At 42.8% G+C, this 27,413-nt stretch overlaps 1 protein-coding gene, 1 long non-coding RNA gene and 3 other non-coding genes across 11 annotated transcripts in view; 4 read left to right on the top strand and 1 right to left on the bottom strand.

The window, feature by feature from the left end:
* Positions 1-2,347: 2,347 nt before the first annotated feature.
* Positions 2,348-4,263, top strand: LOC102303005. 2 transcript variants are annotated; one of them, XR_001336279.2, is made up of 4 exons: positions 2,349-2,465; positions 3,080-3,120; positions 3,892-3,933; positions 4,140-4,263. It is a non-coding gene; the product is annotated as an uncharacterized LOC102303005 (long non-coding RNA). The 2 variants fall into 2 exon arrangements; XR_006054383.1 differs by having other exon boundaries at positions 2,348-3,933.
* On the top strand, positions 2,911-3,002 carry LOC121814507. The gene has a single exon (XR_006054389.1). It is a non-coding gene; the product is annotated as a small nucleolar RNA SNORD88 (small nucleolar RNA).
* On the top strand, positions 3,726-3,817 carry LOC121814506. The gene has a single exon (XR_006054388.1). It is a non-coding gene; the product is annotated as a small nucleolar RNA SNORD88 (small nucleolar RNA).
* On the top strand, positions 3,974-4,062 carry LOC121814504. The gene has a single exon (XR_006054386.1). It is a non-coding gene; the product is annotated as a small nucleolar RNA SNORD88 (small nucleolar RNA).
* Positions 4,264-5,605: 1,342 nt separating the features above from the next.
* Positions 5,606-27,413, bottom strand: part of shank1 (SH3 and multiple ankyrin repeat domains 1) — a 105,586-nt gene continuing 83,778 nt past the window's right edge. The window contains exons 16-28 of one of the 6 annotated variants that reach the window (XM_005921788.2): positions 25,817-25,899; positions 25,602-25,726; positions 24,911-25,046; positions 24,026-24,106; positions 20,735-20,743; positions 20,434-20,460; positions 20,267-20,323; positions 19,937-20,052; positions 18,595-18,718; positions 14,480-17,993; positions 14,244-14,255; positions 12,136-13,026; positions 5,606-8,861 (exon numbers count right to left, since the gene is read on the bottom strand). In XM_005921788.2, coding sequence (XP_005921850.1) covers positions 8,774-8,861; positions 12,136-13,026; positions 14,244-14,255; positions 14,480-17,993; positions 18,595-18,718; positions 19,937-20,052; positions 20,267-20,323; positions 20,434-20,460; positions 20,735-20,743; positions 24,026-24,106; positions 24,911-25,046; positions 25,602-25,726; positions 25,817-25,899 — 5,263 coding nt within the window. In that variant the 3' untranslated portion in view covers positions 5,606-8,773. The remainder of the gene's footprint in view (positions 8,862-12,135; positions 13,027-14,243; positions 14,256-14,479; positions 17,994-18,594; positions 18,719-19,936; positions 20,053-20,266; positions 20,324-20,433; positions 20,461-20,734; positions 20,744-24,025; positions 24,107-24,910; positions 25,047-25,601; positions 25,727-25,816; positions 25,900-27,413) is intronic. The other 5 variants (XM_005921789.2, XM_005921791.2, XM_042220640.1 and 2 more) reach the window with 5 other exon arrangements.

The following is a 27,413-nucleotide window of genomic DNA, read 5'->3' as shown; positions in this document are numbered from 1 at the left end:
GTCTTTTTCCCTTTCATTTGGTCACTTTACCTCCCTCACACCACTGTTAATGAAGTGTGGCAGAACATTGGTTTGGGGTGTTTCTTTGTGTCTGTGTGTGTGCATCTCTAAGTGAGTCAGACAATAGCTGAGTCACCCAACCAAAGTTTATGTTTGGCATGTGTGTTTGGGAGTTAATAACCCTAGTAACCACCTTTTAGAGTTTTAAAAAGAAATACAAAGCAGCATGGCCAGATAAGGAAACTCCATCTCTCTGCGCTTGCCTTTAACCCCCTTTTTGCTCCCCACTATTTTCCCTTGGGATCATTTGGTAGGCCTGCTTCCACAGCTGGAGGATACATCCGGTGTGTGAGTGTGCATATGTGCATGTTTATGTGTTAAAGGCAGAGCTGTTTGAGTGCAAAGCCCTCTAAAGAAAACTTGCCCGCACTCACATATGTTGCTTTTGGTGACATAAAGCCCCGTGCAGTGCTGAACTCATGAAACTTCTCCTTGCCAGAACATGCCATGTAAATAACTAGACAGCTGTACATTGCAGTGCTTACACACAGCTGCAACCTGCTGTTAGGAGACAGTAATCCTATGCTGGGAGTACTATAATCAAATGTGGAAGCATAGGAGACAGATATCATGACAACACCGTGAGATCCTGTCATTAAAATGATAATAGACATAAATGTCAACACCTGATGTCAGATCCCACTCAAACAGTACAATTGTATTCACCATGTACACTTCATATGTTTAACCCTCAAACAGCCAAGATGTTTTAGTGACTAAAAGGACCCAGTGTGTTAAAGTTTTGTGTTTATCATGTGCTGTTTCCCTTGTGCAAGACGTATTGCACATATCTGCAACATGGAGTTAAAAAAAAACAAAAAAAACTGTAACACTGTCAGGAGTTTTCCTGTAATGCAACTCAGGTCAGAATAAATGACACTCAGACAGGTTTGCAGGTTTAACGTGCACACGGGTGAGAGCTCAAACGGATTTCCCAGAGGAACCCACCCGAGGGATTAATAAAGTTCTATCTAATCTAATCTAATCTAATCTAGACTCACACTCCGCAGCAGTTACCACCCTTTATTTATACTCAAGCATGTTTGCGTCACAGACACATGAGTGGAAGAGATAACATACAAAGGTAGAGACTTCATCACATGCAGGAAGAGATAACATACAAAGGTAGAGACTTCATCACAGATACATGAGTGGAAAAGATAACATACAACAGTAGAGACTTTATGCTGAGCTTTGCACAGTGTAACTTCTCTAGTAAAAAGAGCAAACACATCTAGAGAACCTCAAATGAAATGTACTTCTATACATAAACATAATAAAATCTTTCAACAAACACTAAATCACATTTATTTAGGAATCCTTGTCTCTTCTTCTTACAAAGCAAATTTTCTTGTTTCAATAATACCACAAAATCATACTTTTTAAATTTCAGGCATGTTTTCAAATATCCTTGCATCATGTTCATCCCAAAATGCAAATGAACTGGTGACTCAGTAACACAGAAGTCAACATAGTCAGGCTGCTTTTTCATCGCCTGTTTCTTCCAATTTAATTTAAAACTTTTTTTTCTTTTTTTTTGTATTTGAGGAATATTTTAAAATACTTTGTGCAGAAAAAAGCTCAGAATACTTATACATTAAAATATCTGAAAATTGGGACTTTAAAAGTGAGGTGCACTATGTGGAATAGTTACAAACAAATATAAATATATTTCAAAAATAGCCCAACTCCATGCATGTGTTTGGACTGTGGGATGAAGCCAGAGAACCCAGGTAGACACTAGGAGAGCATGTAGACTTCACAACCCAAGACCTCCTTCACCATAAGTCACAGACTTTGGTCTATTGTAAATGACGACTCATCCACCTGCATTGTTTTATAGTCCCAACGACTGCAGAAAACAACAGCCAACCACTGACCACATTTTGGGACCTATGAATAAAACTGCCCTCTACTGGTTACTAAGGGTAACTGTACTTGCAACCCTCTGGTCTAGCCTTAACTTTAATGGTAATAAAGTAGTAATATTAATCATTGTGACCACCAGGGGGCAGAAATCCATACAAGACAAAATTACAAACACAAAATCACGTTTTTCACTAACTCCTCACAGATTCACTCATTACAACTGTTTCCCTTTCATTCGCATACATATATTCTAGATTAGAATAAAGAAAAAAATAAACATTTTAATAAAGTATGCTTTCAGTTTTATCTATTGTTTCAAGGGCCTTTGTACCACATTGTAGGTTCAACATCTACAATCGAAACTGTTTCTGAAGTGCTATTATACTCTGGTACAGTAGGTGGCGACATACGCCTTTAAATAGCTTCACAGTCCGCCACTGAAGCCAAAGAAGAAAAGAAGACGAAGATTACCGCGGTAGCAGAAGCAGAGAGTAGAAGCAGAGAGTAGAGGCACGCTTTGTTTTCTGGTGGAAATGGTAAGATCATATTATGAATGTTGCTCAGGTTAAGGTTTGTTTTGTGTTGTTATCTGTGGCAGTTTCAGGTGAAGCGGTCCGACTGACGGCACATCTGTAGGTGGAAACAGTTGCGACCTTTTGCTCGGACATTACATTTTTAAGGTCTCTTCTAAGTATTGTGAGCAAAGGCACCTTTGAACATATCTGAAGTAACTTGAGCTGGTTGCGATGCTGTTGTTGGTTCACATGTTTACTAGCAGTGGAAGTAACCCGACCATCGTGGGCCTGTCTCCACGTGGTCAGCCTTTAGCATGGTAGCTCACAGTGTGTTGCCATGTGAGGAGTAATTGGAGTATGATCAGGCAGTAAGACTTGAATTAATTTTGGGTTGTAGTGATTAGTAACTTAATAATACTGCATGATCGCTTTTATTTCAAGCGGTATGAGGATGTGCTTCCCCCCCCCCCTCCCCTGATGACTTGCACTGGGCTCTGAGTCTGGATGAAGACAGCTGTGCATCTTTGGCCCTGACAAGCCAGAGTTTCTGAGGAGAAAGTAAACCTAGTGTTACACGTGCTGAGCTTCTTTACACTTCACTGACTTTGTTTTTTCTTATTTGTTAATGTTTTCAGGACTTTGAGTGAAACCGCTCAGCTGCAGCGGAGCCCTAAAGGTAAGGAGTATTTGGAGTTTTCAGCACTCATTCTTTAGTTAGGATGTGTAATCTTATGAGTCCTTGCAAAATTAAGAGACAGATGCAGTTTCAGTCTGTGTCCACTTGAGAACATTAAAGACTTCCTGAGGACTATGATGGTGGGGTGAGCATCCATCTGTTTATTCATTTTCAAATACTTGTCTGGAGCATGTGGGCAGCAGTCTAAACAGAAAGGCCCATCTCTACCCAGCTCCTCCAGGTCTTTTGGGGCTGTTCACATGCCAGCTAAGAGATCTCTAGTGGGTCCTGGGTCTGCTCCAGGGCCAGCTCCTTGTTGGACATGTCTATGGAAATTCTAATGTTAATCTGTGCCAGAGTAAATAAAAGCGCACTTAGAAAAATATTTTATTACAATCCTTCGAAGGAAAGCCAAACCCTGTTAGGGTTCACAACAATCATTTGTATTCAGGGAAAAAAAAAAGATAAAACAGGATCTGTTTTATTGTGACTGATCAGTTATTAACCAATAGGAGTGCAGCGTTCCTCAGTTTTTCAGGTGGATCCTCCTTACGTTCTTGGTGGCTGCTCTGTGTTTTATATGCTGTCTATGATTTGTAGCTGTCCTTCTCCCCTGATGACTTGCACTGGGCTCTGAGTCTGGATGGAGACAGTCGTGCATCTTTGGCCCTGACAAGCCAGAGTTTCTGAGGAGAAAATCAGAAACTCTGCTGTAAAAGTAATGGCTGTGACCAAAAAAAAACCCCTAACTCTTTATTTTTGTCCTTTCAGTTCTGAAAAGGTGGAAATCCTCCGAGGATGGACATTAATCAGGTTCGTGTCATGTAACACTGCTTTTTCATATCTAAAGTCTCATTTCTAGTGATGCTTTGCACTGGGCTCAGAAATCAGTGGTGACAGAAGTGCAGCTCTGCCCTTGACAAGGCGGAGTCTGAGGAGATGAGCAAGCAAAAAAATTAAAATTGTAGGTCTTCACTGACTGAACTGTTTGCCTGACTGCTGTTTTGTTACTTTTTCAGGTACTGATACTCCAGAAGAGAACTTCCTCATAACAATTCTGTGATTATTTTCTTATTTGTTGTGATGTTTTAATTGTAATATCTCATATTTGCTCTGATTCATCAAATAAAATCATACATCTTATGTTTGTGTTTGGTCTCTCTTCTACAAATATCAGCTGAAGATGTGGTGACTTTGTGTTGGATAGCAAAAGTCTTGAACAAGGGGGTTTGAGTGAGTCATCACAGGTAACACACCTGTGATTACTCAGTTTGTGGTGTCATGCTCTCATGCTCACGTGCTCGTAACAGCAGGCATGTATCCAGGATTTAAAATGGAGTGGTGTCTTTGAGTGGATCCTGGTTTAAAAATCGAGCAGTTAAAATACCCTGACATGTGCATGCATTGAGAGACGTGGCTACACTGAAGCACCATGGGGATTCTATTGAAGCACATGACATAGATGGGTGGCTCTGCTAGGAGGCCTAGGGGTAACACTGTTCACCTCTGGTACTCTATTAAGGCTTTTTTCTTCTGTCACTCACCACAGCACTACATGTCTGATTTGGCATACTTTATTCTATTTACATCAGGTAACTTTTCTGACGCAGCTGAGGAATTTATCTTTATCTTCAGCGATCTTTTGTTTGTTAGGCCAGCATGTAAACCACTGATTCACTGTGTGTGTGGTATAGTATTACTGTTATGTATTTTGATTGATCTAGTAAGGTCAGCGCTGCTTCCCAGGAAAAAAAAGATGATTATAAAACAGTCAGGAAAATACCTTAGGCCGGCCTTAAAGAACAGAACAGCACCACTGCTCCTTTGGACATTCAGTAGCTAACATAAGAGGACAAACAGGCCAAGAAAACTTTCACTTGTACCTTACGATTTTCTTTTACCTCATTAAGGGTATAATGTGATTAGTTTGTGTTTTGTTTTTTGTTTTTTTGCTGCTGCTGCTGCAAGAATTACTTTGTTATGGCTGTATTTGCAGATTAGAAGTGGATAACTTATTTTATTTCTGTTATAAGATAGTGACTTGTTGTTACACTCAGTATTGATTTAACAAATTAAAAAATCGGAGGCACCAATTTGATGATCTCGAGAAAATATCACATATTAATTTGGACTGATATCTATCTGGGGATCGAGTCACTTAAAAGAAATGATTCTAAGGCCCTTTAATATTACATTTTTGCTCTGTTATTCACCTGTGTGTAGACTTTTTGTCTACACCCAGCATATATTCTGCACTGTGGGATTATAAAGTAACCCTTTCATCCCTAAAGTTGCTTAATGTGCTAAAATATTGTTATGCCATGTTTTTTCTTTAATGGCACAGTATCAGGCTGTTGCCAGATTAGCATGAAGTCTTCAACAATTTCTTCAGATGATGATAAATTTGTGACCTAAAAAGTGAGTTGGGTAGATGGAAAGATGATGAAAGAAATCATTCAAGAAATTACAAACCATTAATTAGAACTTTGTTTCTGTATCTTTATTATAATTCTAACAATTTATCTCTTAAAACATTTGAAATTCATATATGTTTTATATGAATGTGTGTATATGCATATCACATATACATATATATTCTGTAAGTTACTTTTCAGCAGTTCATATTCTCATTTTTTTTAAAAGATCTCTTAAAGGAAAAGAAGTGCTTTCTATAGAGTCAGACCGATTCCCTCCGATATTCACTTCTCCAATGTGACTACAAAATGCAAAGAAAGGCTTAAAAAACAAAAAACAGCATCTCACCAGTCACTTAACAAGATCGTTGTATGAGCAAGATGTTTTTTAAATCTTATCCAGAGTTCTTAATTGGCCCTATGTACACTAGCAGACTTTGAGACATGTAGAGTCACACTCGACTTGTTCACCCCTTCAAAACCTCCGAAAGGGAAATGTGAAAAAGCTGCTAGTGGAAACGGGGCCGTTGCATATTATGCTGGTAATAAAACAATGAGCTATGAGCATACTAGCACATGTTAGCGACTGCAGAGGGTGCTCTGTACATACGGGAAGATGCAAACGATGGGTGAATACGGAGCAGAGCTCCTAATCCCATCAGATTATCAACAGTGGGAGGAGGGGGTGGTTGCAGAGAACAGGTCGAACTGTATAGAAAGCAGAAGAGTTAAATAAATACAATTTACCTTTTCATGTTAAACATTATTTGGAAGACAGAGATTCTTTAGAACTTTTGAGATATTTTTTTCTTTTTTACATCTTAAACCATAGTTAGACCATTATTTTCATCGTCCTTATTGCTATTTCCCTTGAATTCAAATATAGTTTTTCCTTAGCCATCTGCAAAGAGCAAATACAAAAACTGTCCCCCCTTAGTTACCTTTGCTAAATCGCATATATAGTCTGTATGGATGCATTCATGCATGTGCACTTTTAAGCAAGGTGACTATGAAAATTCTTAAATCTTTTGGCAAAAATAGACTGACGATAGCAGAAAAAATGCACATTTGATATGTGTTCATGGACTCAAAAGCAGCAGGAGAGGTGAAGCGTTGTTCAAGGTAGAGAGGTCATGACAGAGCCCTTATATTTAATCTCAGCAATAGTAAGACAAGCAGGACTTGGGGATGGGATGAGATGTAAATGTGCCACAAAAGCTGATGTTGGGGGGATCACACCGGGTCACAGGAGAAGAGTTAAACTTGGGTCTCAAATCAATCGCCAGGGAGTGAGATATATATATATATATATATATTAGAATGTTATAGAGAATTTAAAAAATATTATTTTGTATTATTCTAAATCATTTTCACTCAGAGCAACAGCTGCTACATTTTTACAGCATATTAAGTGGTGAATAACTTTTAAAAGCGTGAGAAAAATATATTTTGAGGCCTTAAAGGTTAAAAGGTGATTTTGATTAAAGCTTCACAGTCTCACAACAAGAGAAACAATAAGGAGAAAGGGGGGAAAACATAATATTCTTAAATGTGCTTCACATTTAATTGCAGTGCTTCTTGCCACATAGAAGCTTTGTTAAGGGTACATTATGCATCTTTCAGTTCAAAAATACCTACATGTACATATATATATTTATATATCTATATAACCACAACAATTATCTTCACTTCACAGTCAGAGAAATAAGCTGACTGCACGAAAGCGCCACCTTAGCCACCAAAGGCAGAAACCAGGACTCTCTGAAGATCCAATAACAGTAAGGACGATGATAGTAATGATAGATAGTAACAATAAATCTCTTCATATCAATATCAGTATTCCAGTATTCCCATTTAAAGTTTAAAAAGTGTAAGAACAATCATAGTATTAAAACTCGATATAAGCGTTTTTCTCTGGGATCCCCTCGGCCGGGTTTTTCCTCCTGGGTTTCGTCGACAGACGGAGAGAGGCCACTCCTGGAAGGAGCCGGGGGGATTAAGTGGGAAAGAACAAGAAAATGGCAGTTTTTACTCCTTCCCTCCCCTCTCCTTTCCAGTCTGCCTCGCACAGAAGGCCTGAATGAGAGTACAACACTTGCCTTGATGCTGAGAAAGTCTTTCTCCGTAAATAAAATCGGTCTCTTTGCGTCGTCGCAAATCCCAATGAAAGCACAGTCTGTCTCCGTTTTGTACATCTCGGATCCAAACGTAGCGTGTGTGTCTATATATAAGGTGTCCCATAAATTCTAACACAAACACTGGGAAGTGCTTGTGTTTGTGTTTACATGTTGGTGTATGCATGCAGGCATGGATAGAGTAACTCGGGTGCCTGTGTGTGCATATCTGTGTGTTCATTTACTTTTATGTTGTTGGTCTGGGCACTTATTTTTGCTACAAATTTGTGATACAGTGACCAGTCTGTATATACGTCATTATAAGACTTAAGATAATAAAGAGCTATAGAGAAACACACACATACACGCGTGATCCCGATCACAGGATCTGCAGTGAGGACAGAGCCCTACCAGTGGTGAGGTAAAAACAAGACGCAACCAAACACGCAGCTTATCCACACGCAGCTTATCCACCGGCGACCTCGCCTCGTTTTAAAGAGACGCGGAGGCCGTCGCGATAACCTGCCCTACGTTCACCATTCACACAGATAAAGCCTCACTCTGGCACACATTCATCCTCATTCACCCTCAAGTACTCACTCCTCTGGGATATTTATTATGAAGTCAGCATCCGCTCTTTAATCGTAAACTTTAAACCAGCCAGCTGAGGGGGTAAGAGCACTACTCAACAAGATGACCACGTGACACCTGTTCATTTCTTCAGCCTGCCTCTTTTCCAGTCTAACTGGCTTATTTTTGTTCCTCTCAAGTATTTGTAATCTCTGCTGCAGCCACAGACATTTTGGATGAGAGGGCGTTTGCGTTAATTGTGTTGATTGGTGTGACCGTGCGTGCGCGTGGGGAGTGTATTTGTGTAAATCAGCCTGCCACATGTGAGCAGCGCCAGCCGGTGTCTTTATGGATCGCCAGCCCTTCCTCCATCCCTGTGTTTCCACCTCCCCTTGGGCCTCGACTTCCTCTTTCTGATGCTCTCTGTGTGAAATCTGGCCCCCCTTCATTTGTTGTGTGAATCCACCATGGATAGCAGCAGCAGTTGTGTCTTCCTCCCTCATTGGCTTCAACCCCTCCTTCTGTGCCTCTCTCTCCATCTCTGTATTTGCAGCCTCAGCTCCGACTCCCGTCGTCCCTCCTCCTGTCCGTCTGTCCATCCCGAGGTGAGAGAACAGAAATGGGAAAGGGGCTGCTGGACAGCCTGCGGACAAAAGAAAAAACGCAGGACACGCGTGATGTTTCCAGCTTTCTGTGTTTGTTCGTCCGTGGTGTGGTTGTGTGTAGTTCTACCCTCTGACCCACGTTTGTAAAATGGAGAGAATAAATTGGTAAATCTGCTGTGACTCATGCAAATGGACAAGCAGTGTGACTAAGAAAACCGGGAAAACATTGGCCATCGCACTTGATGCCTGAGCAGTTGGGTGTATCTAAGTTCACCCTGTTCTTCCTGTAACACTGTAGTTAATGTTGCTCCAGGATCGTCACTGCAGCTGACCGATCATGGTGCTCGGAAGTCACAGCTTTGTGACACAAGTTAGGAAAAGTTTGACTTTAAAGTTTTCTGGAAGTCAGGTGAGGTGATAAGACCAGCAAGATGGCAGAAGAAGCAGAAGTCTGTACTAAAAGGCCGAATTTGGGGCTTGGCAAGATAACTTCATATTTGACCTTGAGTTGTGTGTTACTGTTCCATAAACCCTAACTTATGATCTTATAACAGGGCAACTATTTGTACTCGTTGACCTTATATCAGATTTATTTATATAGTGCTTCTGTATTCTTGCCAACCATTCACAACACTTTATCTGCCTCATATACACACCGATTTAAAATCAGAAAAATCTTTATTTTTATATCTGTATAAGCTTATTGGTGCTGCCCTGCACAGCAGTTTCAGTTTCTGCATGACCACTGGAAAAATTAGTTGCCACTCTTAGAACAAATAATTATTATATCTTTGTCAGATCTTCCTGTATCTAATGATAGAGTTATAATACTAACATTATCGTGAAAGGTCAGCCTTCTGTTCAGATTTCAAATTAATTAAAGTGCACACTCTCTCATACAGAACTTTTATTATCACACATACTCAGTTATGCTGTTTAAACTCTTCAGATATTTCTAACATTACAGTTTGCTCTGTAAAATATTCTGGTCAGCTGCCAGTAGAACCGTCCATCCTCATGGCTGGTCATAATGCTGACAACATGCATTCTCATAGCCACATTGGGAAACCCTGGTTTGATTTATGGAGTTGGTATCCACCTTTTGGTCACCTCCTAGCCTGATTGGTAAAGTTGGGAAAAGTGTATTCACATAAGGAAAAGATATCGTCGGCAAGTTAAATTCAGTTCCAAGCACAATCTTCAGGTTGTGTTTTTTAAATTTCACTGCACAGACTGTAGTTTTGTCCTATGCAAATCTAAAAGTAATTGTTAAGTTTTTATTTTTAGACATTCTGGAAAATTTGTTCATGCATTCATGTCTAGTGGGCCTGATTACTGCAATGCTCTTTTTGCTAGAGATGCAGAGGCTGCAGTCTATTCAGAATTCAGCTGTAATGTTATTAACTAAAACTCACTCCAGTTTTGGAAGGGCTAAACTGGCTTCCAGTATCCCATAGAAGTGATTTTGGAATCCTCTTATTGTATTTTAAGCCCTAAATGGTCTTGGACCATGGTACAACAGTCTGTTACTTTACGTCCCATCTCGCACTCTTAAATCTGTCACTGCCAAAACGTTAGACATATAATTTCCTCGGAGAGATAAATTTGGGATGTAGTGTTTTCTGTTGCCAGCTTATCCTGCCCAAAACATTGGAACAACCTACCTCAAAATATTCAGGAAGCAATCTCTAAGAGTTTCTCGAAAGCATTGGTCTTTAATCTTGCAATTAACTTGTGGCCCTACTTGAAATTAATCACTGAATCCAATTCAAGCAAGAGGGTGCTGTTCTTCAGTGACAATAAATCTAAAGCTGTGAGGATCCTAAGGTAAGAGGGGCCATTCTAGGAACCCACCGAGTGTCCTCTGCTGACTTTGCAGGGCTTGCAGTGTAGCCAGCAGATATTTCTCCAAAGACTTCCTGTGCCACTAATTGATTAAAAATCCAAAGGATTATTTTTTTAAGGACTATGATAAGCAAAATGATGTTAAAGTGATGGTTAAAAGATTGCATTACAGAAGTCATTTGTTCTGAAAACTTTTTTACATGTATGCACCAAAGTCAGTTCACATATGATTGGTCAATAGAAGTCACACCACAAACAGGAAGTGGAAATCGCTCACCTACAGATGTCTAGACAGACAACCTGTCTAGACAGGGCTGACTAGTTTAAAGGGCTGACAACCTTTAAACTATAGTAACTGGCCCCATGTTACTTTTCCCTATGGTGTCCCCAATCACCACTATGTGTAGACATGTAGATATATAACAAAATAAGAAAAATAACCCGAATAACAAGGAGTAATAACACAAAAATCTTTTATCTTTACCTAATTCCACTGATAATGAAAAAAAGTAACATTGATGCAATGTCAGGTCAATTTATGTCTTGGCAAAAATCATTTTAAAAATACTGAAACTGCCATGTTATTTTTATCTTATGGAGCCCTGGAAATCCCAAAAGGTGAGCTTTTTATCTGCAAATAAGATCACTGAATTGTGGTGAATTAATTGTCTTGTGCATACAGAAATTAATATGCTGCTCTAAAAACTTAACCTCTGAAGCCCCAAGCCTACCTGATCTCCTGCCTTTTGCCCCTGTATCAGTGGGCATTGGGGCTTAAGAGGTTAAGCTACCCTCAGCACATTACAATGGGCAGAAATAAAATAGCAAAGTTTTATATTGACGAATATAATTTACAGTGAGTCACTAACACTTTCAGATACACTATATTTGGTAGCTGTCCACATTTGAAGTTGTATGTATGTCAAGTTATCAAAGTAATAGCTTATGTATGCACAAATGAGAATAATTTAGTGCATATGAGTACGAAATTTTACGACATAGAACTTCAGTAGCATGTGGATTTTTTAAGGTAAGATAAGGAGAATGCTTATTATTGGGGCGATCATGGCTCAAGAGTTGGCAGTTCATCTTGTAGCCCCAGCTTGGACAGTCTCAGTCGTTGTGTCCTTGGGCAAGACACTTCACCCACCGCCTACTGGTGTTGGCCAGAGGGGCCGATGGCGCGATATGGCAGCCTCGCTTCTGTCAGTCTGCCCCAGGGCAGCTGTGGCTACAACTGTAGCTGCCTCCACCAGTGTGTGAATGTGAGAGTGAATGAATAATGGAAATGTAAAGCGCTTTGAGGTTCTCGAAAAGTGCTATATAAATGCAATCCATTATTATTATTATTAACATCGGGTGTAAGTGCTATAAGCACACATAGTACTGAATGGTATTAACCAGATAGAAATCACATTTTAAAGGTGGCATTAAAGAGGCTTTACAGGTTGCACTTAGCAGCCATACCTGTCCATTACACTCCTCAGGGCTCGTTCTATATTCATGCGGTGACCCACTCGTGTCACACCCAAATCCAGATAGTCGTCCTTGGTCAGGGAGGGCAGGTGGGTGCCATCAATCTCATTATCCAGGAAACGCTCTCTGTGCTCCCCCAAGTTCAGGTATCCCAGCCAGTCTGCGACGTCATACTTGGTCCAGTAGGGCAGCGGCTTGGAGGCGAAGGGCTTTGTGGGAGAAGGGGGAGGTAGATGGGGGTAACTCAAGCAGGGAGGCGGAGGGAGAGGGTGTAGAGGCGGAGAAGAGGCCCCAGACAGGAAATGAGTTGGAGAAAGTGATCGAGAAACTACTAAGGTTGAGTTTGGAGGAGGCGGCGCGCCAGAGGGGGCAAACAGGGGAGGCGAAGGAGAGAAGTAGGGGTCTCCAAGAGGATTCCCAGGTGATGGCGGAGTGACCGAACCACGGAGATCATAGATGGCACTGTACAGAGGTGAGGTAGGGAGAAGTGGAAGGGATGATGGCCGTGGTGGGCCCATATTGGGTCTCTCTGAGGGTGAGATGAGGGGGCTGGGTGCTCGCCTTCGCTGGAGAATGTGTGATTCTGCTTTACGGGACTCACGACTGGGGATAAACTGGAATTCCAAAGCTTTGGTCCTGTAGACAGGTCTGTGTTTGGGAGAAGTAGGATAAGGGGAGTAAGATGTCGGTGACAGTGGGGAATGTGAACGTGGCGGCTGAGAAGTTGCTGGAGGCTGCGGAGATGGTGATCGTCCCCAGTTGGGGTACTGGGAGGCAGGGGTGGGAGACAGAGACAACGATGGCTGCGATAATGAGATCGGAGACGGTGACAGAGATCGAGCTGAGGGCGGGCTCAGAGCTGAGGCTGAGTCTTCTGAAAATCTGTGAGAAGAAAGAGAGAAATTATCACAGGGGAAAAACAGTGATGTAAAAAAAAGTACAAACATACACACGCTAAGGGAAACAGTGTCCAGCTATTTTAGACCGTGTGAATTAAAGTGCAAAAAATTGATTTGAAGGTTAACATTTTTATATTTTTTCCTGTCACATTATCAAAGTTATCACAGCCATGAGTCCATGATAATGATAATATCACAATATTTACACAAAATTAATTCCTTAACCATAGTTTTACAGTATTTTACAGATAAAGGGCTTCAGCATGGTTTGGTATGTGGCATTCAAAATGAGAGTAAACAAAATAAGCAGAGTGTATTTAAAACTTTTTAAAAGGCATTATAATATTCAAAATATTATTATATCTTGGTCAAATCATCACAACCTCCTAGCATTAACCAGGCCCCCAGTCACATCATTTAGATTAACCTCCCTCTTTATAAAGATTTCTTATAGAGATTTCTCTAGTTCTTCTTATAGAAGAACTGTGAGGCCACTAAATACCTGAGACTTCTCATTTCTGATTCTAACTTGTTTAGCACGTGGCTAAAATGCAACCTAATCCTATCTCCGGTGGACGTTAAGTGACAAAATAATAATTCCCTATATATTTGTAATGTTATATATGTAGTGTTCAGTGTGTAGACAAAACATCATCAAAGGAAACAGACCAACAAACTGCAGAGACTCAATCAGGTCAGCCACAACATGTGACACACCTTTGAGTCAAGCTGCGGGGCAAAGTAGTGCATTTTAACCGAGCTGCGAGTAGTAGAGGGGAAGCAGCAGCAAGAGTGGACAACAAACTGGTCATTAAAAAGAAAATAAAGTCCTCAAAAGCTTCACTCGGCAGTGTAACAGCTTAACTGAACCTATGCGAGTGACTCAGTGGGTTTGTTTTGGAACGTGAATATATCCCATGTGAGAAAAGGAGCTGCAGGAACAGAGAAGCGTAGTAATCTCCCTACTTTAGTCAGCAGTAGTTAAAGCAGTTACTGAAAAGCAGGAAAGCTGTAATTAACCAAAACACAACTCTCTAATAATGACTGTCCTGGCATTGGATTGTTTTGTAATATTATTATGTGCACATTTTTAAATTGATGTATATATATTTTCATTTTTAATTATCACTGTCAGTACGGTATGCTGCAATATCCTTGATTAGAGATAGAAAACAAAATAGTGTGGAAGTGCTCTATTACCTGTTTCTGCTTCTGAGAGAAAAACATGGAAAAAGCCAGAGAAATAAGAGAGGTTTACACAGTATAGACACACTTACGCAAGACATAAACAGACAGTGCACAGTTTGAGGTTTTTTCCACAGAAGCTTGCACATCACAAGTGATGTATTCAGACATTGACAGAATGACAGTAACGAAAAATGAAGTTCATGCTTTGACGAGAAAACATAATGCAGTCAAGTTACGGCAAGCCGTACCTGTGTCTGCTCAGCTGTGTCTGGCTGCTCCAGCTGTCCTTGGTTCTTTGCTGCAGCTTGCTGCTCAGTTCATTGATGATGCTGGGCTTCATACTGGATGCGGGAGGGTAAATTTTCTTCCCCTCTAAAAGCGCCCCACGCTGGCCGCTCCCATCGCCAGACATCTGACTCTCTCCCCAAAGAGGCTTCATCTCAGGAGTGCGTGGCCGCTCAAAATATGGTGAAGTGGGACGTCCCAGATTCTGCATGTCCCTTACTCCATATCCATCCTGGCCGCTTTCGTCCTCTGCCACTCCCTCCTCGATCTCATCCTCTTCCTGTTCATCTCGCCGCCTGTGGGAGTGGAAGGACGCGGGAGCAGTGCTGGTTTGTCTTTGTAGCTCCCCGGCACGACCTCCCTCTCTGAACCTGCTTGTTTTAGGGTAGGTGGATGCTGCTGCCGTAGCGTTCTGCATCTCAAAAGTCTGTCCATCCAGGTAGCTCATGTAAGACTCCAGAAAATCTCCTGCCCTCTCTGCATCCCCTCCCCCTCCCATCCGTCCTCCAGGTCCTCCTCTCTCCCCTCTATCTAGTCTGTCTCCCCTTAGAGCCAGGATGCTGTCCAGGTGGTGGTCACTGCTGCTTCGACTGTCAAGCTCTTCGATCCCAGAGTCCACCACAGTCTCCTGGGACTCTCCTTTCTTGGCGGTCGGGGGAAGACGGTGGTGCTCTCCTGGCCTTCGGCTTCCTGTGATTGCGGCAGAAGATGTTGAATGCGTGGTGTGTGTTCGCTCCTGGTAGAGCTGAGTGGAGGTGCTTGTTGTGGTGGCAGCGGTGGTGGTTGTAGCAGCACAGCTAGCGGTCGTGGCATGAGAGGCAGTGCCCCTTTGTGGGACAGTGGTGGCAGCAGTGGACGAGGGCGCTGGGGGACCACGGTAGGCTGGAGGAGGAGCAACAGTGTGAGGGGGAGGTGTTGGTGAAGAGCGCCCATGAGTGTGAGTGCTGTTGTAAAGATGGTGGGACATAGAAAAGGGTCTGTGGTAAGAGCCAGGAGGAGGTGGGGGTGACACTGATGGTGGAGGTGGAGGGCCGGAGGTGGGCTGCAGAGTAGAGGGTGAGGGTGGAGGCTGCGGGTTGGGTGATGTTTGTGATGGGGAGGGAGCAGACTGAGTCAGGTTTGCCACCTCACTGTCATAAGATGTGAGACTAGAGGCGGTGGAGTCCCCGGCCTGAGGTGAGTGAAGGGGTGTATGAGCAGGAAACCCACTTATAAATTGTTCTTTTTGGGGGGGCGGAGGGGGTGGTGGTGGAGGAGGTGGGGGTGGTGGTGGAGGGGGCGGGACCTGCTGTTGGCGGGAGGTCAGGTTGTTGGAGAGCATTGCGCGTTGTGAGTATCCCGATATTCCCCTGTCGAAGCTGTTGGCGAACTCTAAAGGGGGCGGGAGTGGGTCTGCGTAGACAAATTCATCATCTGCATCGACTGAGGGGGCAGGGGGAGGGAGAACCATCAGCCCACTTCCTGTGCTCCCTGTAGTGCTCCTTGTCTGCTGAGCACTGGTAGGAGGAGGAGAGGGAGGTGTGAGGGATAGTATAGTGGCATCACTTTGACTTTCCATCCTGAGAAAAGTGGGCCTCCGCGGCTGCTGTGACTGAGCGGCCTGGTGGGCGGCGCTTTCAGCCGCTGCTGCATTAGCAGCTGCCTGTTCCACCCTCCTCATGTAGCCCTCTCTCTCCTTGTCCCTCTCTCTTTCCCTGGACAGCTCCCTCTCCCTTTCCCTCTCCCTCGATCTCTCCCGCTCCCTCTCCTTGTAACTTGGCTGATACGGCTGAGACTGATAGTGGTGTGTGTGGACTGTTTTGTCCTCTGAAAAGCGAACTCTTAGCCCCTCACGGGCCCCTCCTCCTTCCCGCTCCCTCTCCCCACCGCCACCGTCCTCACCCCAAACTGTCCCAACTCCTCTGAGGATTCTGGGTGAGGGTGGCCGTCCGACAGTGGCTGTTGTGGCCGCCAGAGAAGAGGAGGTCACCAGGTACGAGCTTGAAGACTGGGAGGCGGATGACACTGGTTGAGAGGTGACACTAGATGAAGGAAACACCACGCTCGACATTTGGCGGGTAAAGTGATGCTCCGCTCCCCTCCTTAACCTGCTGTCATCTCTCAGAGCACGCTCTCTGGCAGCTAGGGCAAGGCCTAGTGGCGATGTGGGGTCAAGAGCCTTTCCTGTTAGAGGGTGGATGAAGGTGGTGGTAGTAGCGGGTGCTGGCTGCCTGCCTGCGGCTGTGTATAAATCAGTAGGCACAGACTTGGGCTGATAGTCCAGAGCAGATGAAGAGTACTCAGGTAAGCCAAAAGCAGGAGGCATACTGCGAGTATGATGGATGAAAGTATCCCCAGAGAACATGCCCTCATCAATGGACTTGGACGGGCGCAGCCTCGTTGATGAACTTTCAGCCTGTGTGTTAAGCGGTTGCTGTGATACCTGAGTCCGTGTTACTCCTCCTATTCCATCGCTCACATCCTCCTCAGCAGACATGAACAAGGAGGCACTCTTTCTGCGGGCTTCGTGAAACCGCTCCCTGTCTCGCCGAGCTGCACCCACAATGGCGGCCCCGAACTGGCTGGTAAAGTCCAGATTATCCTGGGCTCGAATAGAAGGCAAGGATGGAGGTGGGGGTGCTGGAATGGATGGTGGAGCAGGGGGCTGTGGAGCAGGGGTGGAGGGTGGAGGACCATGCGGTGTTTTGGATTCATCTGCCTCCCCTGATGCTGGAACATCAGCCTCCACGCTGCTGCCCTGGCTGCTCCGCCCACTGCTGCTGGTTGAGGGGGCCTTAACGATGATGGTGGGAATAGGAATGGAGCTTTTCTCCATGGAGCCTTTGCCCCCCAGCGTGCCCTGGCCCATACGCAGGTCCTCCACTTTAGACTGCTTTACCAAAGGACCCTTACCTCGCCGCGCCCCTCCTTTAGGACCACCTGCTCCAGCGCCAGCTGCACTGCGGTCTGCACGCTGGGGTTGACTCTGGGTAGTCTGTTGTTGCTGAGGCATTACAGTGGCAATGCTAGACGGGGGGACGGCAGTGCTGTATCCTCTCCTAAGACCAGCTGCCTTGGCCCCTGCACCAGCCCCTACGCCAGCTCCAACAGGCTCCCCAGTGTAGGCAACCTTCCGCGAAGCAGTCCTGCTTTGAGCAGTGTGGGCAGCTGCGTGTGCATACGGGGTTGTGTGGTCCACCGCTCCAGCACTGGGGCCTGTGCTGGCACCACCAGTCCTCTCCCTGCCTCCATGAGTGAAGTGTAATGCCTGGGAGTAGGGCTGGTAGTGTGCAGAGGTGGATGTGGACTGGGACACGGAGACAGAGGGCTGCTGCAATGTTTTTGTTCTCCAACCGAGTGGCGGAGCAGAGGAGAACGGTGGATCCGGTGGGGCTGTGGTGGGAGGAGGGGGGATGTCATCTGGGCCAGGCACCGACAAACTCCGGGCAAACTTCATGGCTGGAGGATGGAGGAACTGCTTCTCCTCCTCAGGCACCCCTACATAAAAGGAAAAAATAGGGATGAATTGGGGTTTAACTATGAGCATATAAGAAATAAGAAAAAAAGAAAGAGGGGGGGGGGGTGTTAAATGTACAAAGGTAGAGAACAAGAGAAGCTGAGAGTAATATATGAGAGTGTCTGTCTAAATCTGCCTGCCCAAGCACCTGCCAGCAAGTCTGTCCTCAAATCTTATGTTTGTTAGTGTATAATTCAGTTAGTGCTACATATTCCACAAGCACTAGTAATTAGTAAGCGAAGCACAGCAGCATTTTTGATGTGGATCACAAGAGAGCACATGAATATTTCTGAGGGAACCTTAGCAAAGCCTTACTAAGCAACACACCCATAAAATAACCCATCAGAGGGAAAGAAAAATGTAGGTTACCAGCACTACTTCAGCACTACCAGCACTGTTAGAAATAGTATAAGACAAACAAATATCTTTTTTTTCTACAGATAAAATGCACAGAGTTTAGAGCCACAGACAGGACATTTTTGGCTACAGACAAACAGGTCAGCACAGCACAGACCTCTACTGGCCCAGAGGACAGACGGACAGGTGGACAGAGGGGCAGACGGAAAAAACAGACAGCCTCACCGATGGATTTTTGCCGCAGCATACCGTGCGGTGGGCCATGACCTGAGGTGTATTGTCCACGGTCGTAGCCTAGGCCCAACCCCGATGACATCACCCCAATCCCGGACTGATCCCCGTAATTTGGCTGAAATGATAAAAATCAAAAGCCTGAGAGTCATGAGACGCACATGTATATAACACTGCATGGGAACAACAATAGATGAGACTAAAACAAATCTGCAAATAGTTTCTTGTTTTGTTCTTCTTCACCGGTACAGCACTTGTTCACTTAGCAATATTTGTATGATTTTAAAGGTACTTTGTGTAATCATCCTCTGCAGAATTTGTCTTAACCTTCGCCACAAGGTGGCAGCATTCTACTGCTCATTGTTGCAAATAAAATTTAAGATGTGCTGCTATTCTTTTCACAATTTCTCTTTAGCTACAGCCATTTTTTCAAGGTTCTTTTCCTTTTGCCAGGACTTGCCATATATTGTTATGTTAATTTTATTATAAATTGTAAAACTTGTTGTGAGCAGTTTCATGTAGGAACTATTTTCTTTGAACATTTATTGCCATCTGCTTTGTTTATAATAGTTGTGCACCAATGGTTGGTTAGTAGATTTTCATCGTAGGACCATGTTTAGATTATAGCAGTAATATTTACAGACAAAAGTAAATACTACTTCTGGCTACTTTCGGCTTAGTCATAGTGTGACCAAGATTGTCAAAGAAGACTTCATTTTTTATTCAATATGACGCATAATGAGTGACTAAGACCATAAAGTCATCAGCAATTGGTTTATATGTGGTTTCTAGTCTATCCTAAAGACTTGTATATTACAGGAAGTCTTTTGTCAATTACAGCTATCGCCATCTTGTGGTCGTTAGATAGAATGCAGGTTTAGACACTTCTGTATTGTTTTAATTTTTCCAATGTGGAAGAATGTCTATACTTGTGACAAAGACCTTCTTTCCCCATAGGCCTATATGTCCATTCTAACAGGCATTGGCCACTCAATTATTTGTTTTGTTTTGTTTGTTTTTTAGTTTAGTTAGTTTATTTTTATTTCTTTTTTTCAGCCCTAAAGCTTCTTTTATAAGCATAGTTTAACTGGTAATGTATTGATGGCATTTTTTTTTTAACGAGATTAAGCATTGTTTTAAGTGACCTGATAATACTGAGAAAGGCCAACTGACCACACTTTACCGCGCTATTATCTAAAACTACTTCTATCATATTTTTCTTTGGAATTTTATCCCACATATTTTTATCTCATTTTATGGTAGCCATGTTGGCACATACACACAAACACACACACATCTCTGAACACTCGTAAATCTACTGCAGCACAATACACACCTCATTGCCATAGAAACTTCTTCCCCTGTCCCTTTTTGGCCCCTGTCCCCGTGTCCCCGGCGCCTCATTGGTGCTGATTGTCTGCTGAGCTGCTGCAAGAATTTCATCTAGTTTATCTGAGAGAAGAAAAAAGGGCGAAAGAGACAGACAGAGAGAAGCAGAAAGAAAGAGAGAAAGAGAGACAAAGGAACATACGACAATGAAACAGAAAAATGGACAGCAACAAAATGAAGGGAACAATGTGCAGGAAGGGCCACACTTGACAAAGGTGGATGAGAAAGAGAGGAAGAGGTTCAGGAAACATCCGCTGAAAGACACGAGGTTTCTTACTCAAAGCCATCTGATAGACTGTCCTCTTCTTCTCGGTAACTTGTGAGGATTCGAATTCTATAGGAAGAAACGCAGGACAAGCTCGGTAAGACACTGCGTGGTGAGTGCCAAGTCATTTTGGACAGACATAAATACAATGCCTTAAACGGGAGTGCACCAGAGCATACCTGATTTTTTTTTCCAAGGGGTAGCAGCTGGAAGGAGGACAAAAGGAGACTTAAGTTTTGGCAGGATTGAAAGTGCAATAGCGTTGTTAATGTGAATACTAATCATATTCCCCAGAGCCCGACAAACTGAGTCACCTCTCCAAGCTTTTTCGATCTTCGATGTAAAACAACGTGCATCACACCCACGCTTTAGGACGGCTAAAGCATGCACACTAGTGTTACAGTAAATATGCTGTACACACATACAATATGCTCTGACCAACACACACACTATTGGAAGCAGACTGAAGCCAACTCCCACCTCTCTCCACTGTGAAATGGTTAAGATCCCGTCAGCAGGGGAGTGAGGACAAAGGAGACAAAGAAAAGCAGAGTTAGTGGTTAACCGAGTGAACAGGCAGGAGGAAAGTCGAGGAATTAAAGGTGACCCTTAGCATTCGCTGGTTTGAGTGAGTTTGTGTATGTGTATGCGTGTGTGTGTGTGTGTGGGGGGGGGTGCTCATCTGCGCTACTCATACTCGAGCAGTTATATTTCATAATGTGTGGTTTATTGAGCTTGATTAAACAGCAATTAAATCTAATGCACAATGGTTAAACCAGCTATGAAGGGTTTCTGTGCTTGTGTTTGTTTCATCTCTCACAAAATCTACACTGCACACATCTTTTCAAAATAAGCCATATTTTTTATTGAAACAAGTGTCCAAACATATTTAAACAAAGCTTGAATGTAATTACTGTCAAGAAAACAACAATTTGTTGAATAAAGTGCACCGCAGGATCACTCTGGTTTTAATGCCCTTGTTATCTTGCAGCATGACTTCTAGCTGAACCGGGACACTGCACCAATGACAGGGGTGAGATAGTTTAATAAGCATCACAGCTAAATGAATTCTAATGCATTAGAGTAAGCATATGGCAGCGGCTGACATGGCTTCATCACACATTGTGCTCCTCTCACCTTGATTTAGTAGAGGAGGCACAAGCAACCAGATTCAAGTGCGAATGAAGAAACCAGATCTCAACTTTGGTTATTAAAGGACGAATGCACTTTATATTGAGTCAGACTTTAGATAAAGAGAGATTAGATTTACATGCTAAGCATCGCCATGGAGTATAGTGAACAGCACCCATGGGAGACTACTGTAACCCCAAAGATGGCGGTTGTCCCACCTCTGCCCTTAGAATAAGCCAATAAAATAGTCGAACTGGGACTCAACTATGATATTCATTTTGTTATACTGACACATGCAGACAGCAGTGGTTCACGGCAGATTTAGTTGCCTCGCATAAGGTAAAGCTCCTTGTTATCAAAGCAAAGATGTCGTAAATGCACTTTTTGACATTGTTCTTGGCTCACTATATCTATAACTTGAGTGCTCTGCTGTTGGTGAAGTCATAATATCGTGCAACTTTTCTACAGAAGTATAATATTCTGGGGCAAAGTTTTCAAGCCTGAATCTAAACTTCTTTTTTTCATCAAATTTCATGCAGTTTTTATGTCCCAGTGGCCAATGGTGTTATAGTTATGGATACATTCTCACTTAATTAGAACAGGAGTTTCAGAATAGTTGCCCAGAGACATTTAAAAAACCACTCCAAAGTGGAAAGACTTTCTTCTGCCCTGGCTGGGCACGAAGTTTTCAGGCCAAAAACCCGGTATGATCATATGATAACAGTATATAAGGCTTGACAGATTTTTCTTGTTTTAAATTAACACATAAATAGATAATATCGATGCAGATACCTTGTTAGGAATTGTGAAAAAGATATACAATAGAGTGGTTACAAATTATGCAGCATATGCTTGTATGTTTCTTAAGCTTAGTTTGGCTCCTCCCTCATTCATAAGGGGTCACCACATTTGGTAGCTCAGCATATTTTTATACAGAATCCACTTCCTGATGCAACCCCAAATGGATTTGGAGTTGCATCAGGAAGGGAATCCTTCACTTGCTAGGTGAACAGTACTAAAAGCAACAATATTAATATGACTATTATTGTGTGTGCATTAACACTTTTGTTGCTTGGAGTGAAACTGTAAGGATCAGATCATACATACAGTGTTACTGGTAAGATTGAGGAGTCTATAGTGAGCATTGGGACAGTAGGAGAGTGGGTTAAGGGGTTCAGGAAACCTGTACTTGTGTGTCAGACTGGGTGCTCATGCTTTGGGTGGTCAGGTGAGATCACACCACAAAAACAGGGCAGGTGAGGGGAGGAGATGGGGGAGGAATTAAGCAAAAGCCTAATCTCTACACTCAGGTTCATCAAGTCTGATCCTGATTTGGACAAGACTAGAATAATAAGAAGAACAAGCTACTTGAAAATGATTAAACTGGACGCCCCAGAGGGGGCATCTCCTGCCAGGATGAAACCAGGGATCTTTTGCATGTTAGGTAAAACCACTAAAACAAGCCCAGATATTTTTTTGACACTGGCCCCTGGAGAGTGTATATGCAGCGACATCATGTAGAAGAGTGTGTATAGCTCTGGATAGCACATATGGGTCAACAATGCAAGGAGCTCAAGAGTTTATAAAAACAGATCTGAGACTACCTAACAAAGCCTAGCTGATCATTCTACTTATTCTCATGTCATCAGCTCTCATATATTATTAGCCGTTAACTGGGCATGCTCAGAACCAGAGCGTTTTAAGTGCTTGGAAGATATAACCCAATCAGCAGTAAAATACTGGCCAGCGTTCTGATCAGCAACTCTCCTCCCACTATTTTGCCTCAAATAGAGATGGCATAGCCACACATAATGCAGTCACCATAGCAACAGACCTGGAACAAAGTTTTTTTTTCTTTCTTTCAATTTTTTTTTTTCAAAAATTACTCATCTCAATAATTTTATCCTTGGTGTGATTTTCTTCCAAATCAATAACAGAGATTTTCAACAAAAAAATAAATTAATTAAAAAATGGAGTGGCTATTTTGCAACTTTCTCACAGATGTATTAAGACCAGACACCTCGCTCTGATGCATGTAGCACCCGCAAACTCTGTTCAGGTGATACCTTTGCAGTTTCAGTGTTACCTTGGCGACAAATGCTTGCTGAGTGTCAGCATGAGTGCGAGCAGAGGGGCTGGTAGGCTACTCTGTGGGTGCTGGGGTTAAGTGGGCGGGGCCAGGGAGCAGTAAGGGGTGCAAGGGGTAAGAGGCAAGAGAAGCGGGCAGTGAGAGAGGGATCACAGGGTAGATGGCGACACTCGTTTTGGGTGGGGTTACCTGTAGTGGGGGTGCTGGAAGTGACAGTGTGGAACCTCTGAAAGAACAGTGAAATGCATTGAGACCGTCATCCATGGCGGCAGCCAATCTTCTTTCCCGCTAGTTTCTATCACTGAATAACTGCGCTCTCTCCTCACTACTGTCTTGCCATCTAAATTTAGCCCTTGCTCAACTCTCCTTCACACTTACAGCATCTTTAACAACCCCCAACTCTGGTTTCACACTGTCCTATCATTCAACACCACCTCAATCTGTTTCTACCCAGTACAGCACCCCGCTTCTTTGTCTACATCTTCCTAGCTCCCCTTACTTGTTTCAATTCATCTCTTTAAAAAAAACAGTGGTTTAAACTAGTTTCTTACCCATCTCCTCCAATTCTGACGTCATTGATTTGGACCGCAGGGCAATAGCTGGAGTGCTCAGCCTTTTACTCTGCTGGGGGACTGGAGGAGAGTGAAGAGAAAAGGAAGCAGTGGTCAGTCAAGCTGTTCACGAACAAGGTTCAATTAGGACCAGAATTCATCAACAGCAGCCAACACCAACGTGTTCTCATCCCGTATACTGCCGTCCCGTCAGATGCCGCTGGCATCACTGAGATATCCACAAGATGTCCTTTGGCACTGGTTATGATGGTTGAGTGCCAATTTAGGGAGCCAGCATATGATTCAAGCCTGCACAGGAAAATTATACAAACACTTTTAGAGAGTGTTTTTAAAGGTGAGACCACAGTTTTTGTCCATTCAGATGATGGCAGTTTGTGCTGCATCACAGTTTTTCAACCATCTGTGGGGTGTCTGGTAGGGCTGGTTATTTAGTCAGATTTTAACCACAATTAGGACTTTGACTTCCTACAGTAAAAAAACCCCCAAAATAATCTAAAGATGAACTAAAACTCATTTGTAGTTGAACCGTGTTTCCCATCTGGGAGCTTTCACTTGTTGGTTGGTTTAGGCACAGAAAACTTCTCGGTTAGCTCTGTTAGACTATGCCTTTGCTTTAAATATACTTCTTCAAACATTAACCCTGCAAATTGACAAATGATGCCTACACAGTGATTAAACATGGCTCTGCGAGAGCTGGAAGTGAGAGAGTTGTCTATGCATTATGATAGACCTGTGTGCCACAGCAAAGGACATCTTGCGCAGTCGTCTGTAAGTGTCAAATAGTGACATTTTGTCAATGTCAAATTTGACACCCTAGGAATGAGAACAGGATGGCACTCCAGGAAGAAGAAAGCAGACTCTTACTTTTCTTCCTTGAACCCTCCTCCATGTCAGGGTTGCGGGTTACCATTACAACCTTGACCATGAGGCTGTTACCACCCTGCCGGATCATGTTGACGACCTGCCGGTGACCAACTTTCACCACATTCTGACCGTTGACCTGGGGCACAACACAGGTGTAGATATTTATTTATTTTAAGAAAATTCATTTTTATAACTTTCCCCTTCATTTACAGCATGTCAATGAACCAGATGGTTGACAAAGTTAAGCACTTGTAGTTTAGAGTTTCTACACATCACTATTTATAAAAATTGTTCTTTGTTAGCTTTGGCTCACAAGGAATTGTTTCAAACTTTTTGTTTTTTGCTACTCTTAATTCTGTGTGATGTCAATGAAAGTTGGCTTAAAGGAAGAGAAAAACTGATGATCTGCACCAAAGCTTAGTAAAAGACAAATAATGACCTTTTTATTTAACTATAGAGCTACTTTAGCAAACTACAGAATAAAAATACAAACCAGGAAATGGGCAGAAGTAGTCTACTGTAATGTCTTTTTATTCACACTCACACTTGTCTAGATTGCTTCTCCTCATCTGCTGATTTTCATGGTGATTCAGTTGCAGATATAGCATTTTAATCAAGTTTTCTGACTTTGGAAATCAGATTCACCGGTAAATAATTACTATAATAAATAATAAATAATGATAATCACTACCTCTATTAGGAAATCCCCCATTCTGAGACCGGCTCTCCAGGCCACACCTCCCTCATCTACTGACTCCAAGTACTGCAGGGCAGGGAAGGCCGGGGTGGGGGTAAACTCTTCGATAGGAGTCTGAGCTGAAGATGGTGTGAAAATATGAGATTGCATTAGCACTGCGTGTAAGGTACTGTATTTTCAGTATGATTGTGAGCCTGCTCACGTCTTACCTTTTGCACCTCTTAGGACAAAGCCAAAACCCTCGCTATCTTTTTTCTGCAGAAGCACTGTCTTCTCCTTGATTATATAGTCACTACCAGAGAGGAGACAGAGGAGACACAGAGTATGATGGTTAGACACGTGCTGTACATCGTTGCTCATTCACGATGATGGTTGGAAAAGCACATCACATCAACCTTTTTTCAACTATACCACTCCAGTCCAGTCTTCACGATTCCAACTTCCCCCCTGCGGTTACATCACCTGAAACTCCTATCAGCTGTGTATGGGTGTGAAACAGGTGCTCTGTATGAGGTTATACTTCAGCTTAGATTTTTTTGATATTATTAATATCTGCTCAAGAATTTGTTTTCAAATGAAATTATATCATAGCATCCTATTTATGTTTTTAAAGTCTAACATCCAGAAAAGTCCACCTCCAAGACTTCAGAGTTTGTCATTCGTTATATTTCTAAAGTAGCTATAAAAGGGGCTTAAAATTATAGCAGATCTAATATAAAGCCTAATGTGTTTGGCATTTTATATACTCTGAAATATGTTGCTCCTGAAAACATTACAGAGGGATCAAAGGTAAAGGATTATTCCTGGAATATTGTAGTTCCAGCCTAAAACTAGTTAATCTTAGCCAAACTTTAACCACCTTTAAATTGCAATCTATGCCAGTACAAGTACAGTGATGACTTAGAATCGTGTCTTTTTGCGCTTCACTTTCGTGTATGCTTTTTGACAGCGAGCATGGAGCCAGTTTTTACCAAAACCTCAGTCAGAGATGCTATATACAGTTCTATGGCGCTGCTTGTTGCCTCAGCAACAGCTAGAACTGGACGCAGGGAAATTTGGGTAGGTCCACAACAGAGCCAAGCTATGTAATGGTAAACTATTAGTCACTGACAGCAGAGAACAGGCACTGCATGCTCACAGGTGCGGCTCATATAGTATAGTATATTTTCTGTTCTGTGCTGTGGCACAGATGGAGTGTAAGCAGCCTGAGGTGTGATAGAAGTGCATTTACTGAAGTTCAAGTATAACAGCATTTCCTTTTAAACTTACTCTTTACAGTTATGGTTACAGAAACTCTCTCAACACCATGTATGTCCAAAGACAACACACAGAAAACAAAGTTATGCTTAAGCTAACTAATAGCTCTAAGGCCAGCTTACACTGGATAGGCTAACATACAAAAACACACAAAACAAAGAGCAATTCAGAATCACCAATGTGCCCAACACAAGAGAAAGGCCACCCAGAAAGATCCCAGCAGGTTCGAACCCAGAGCCTCCTGGTATGAGGTAACTACACAAGTACATAAAAGGACTTTTATTCACAGTCATTGCATTTCAGTGTTTGTCTTTATATTTACTTTGTGATGACAAAGATACGATGATTTATCAGCCAGCAGTGCTGAACACACAATACTCCAAAATTTTAATATATAATCACCGAGGACATTTTTCTCGACGAGTACTTTTTTTCCTTCTGATACTTCCTGGTTATTAAAACCTTGGCTGTTTTCTTTATAATGGTTTATGTAGACAATATAATCACTTCTTACATCACTGAACACAGTGGTTCACAACATGAAGGGCA

Source organism: Haplochromis burtoni, unplaced genomic scaffold (assembly GCF_018398535.1).
Source record: "Haplochromis burtoni strain Fernald_Lab_line unplaced genomic scaffold, NCSU_Asbu1 Contig_52, whole genome shotgun sequence".
Taxonomy (NCBI): Eukaryota; Metazoa; Chordata; class Actinopteri; order Cichliformes; family Cichlidae; genus Haplochromis; species Haplochromis burtoni.
This window is presented reverse-complemented; position numbering and strand designations above follow the sequence as displayed.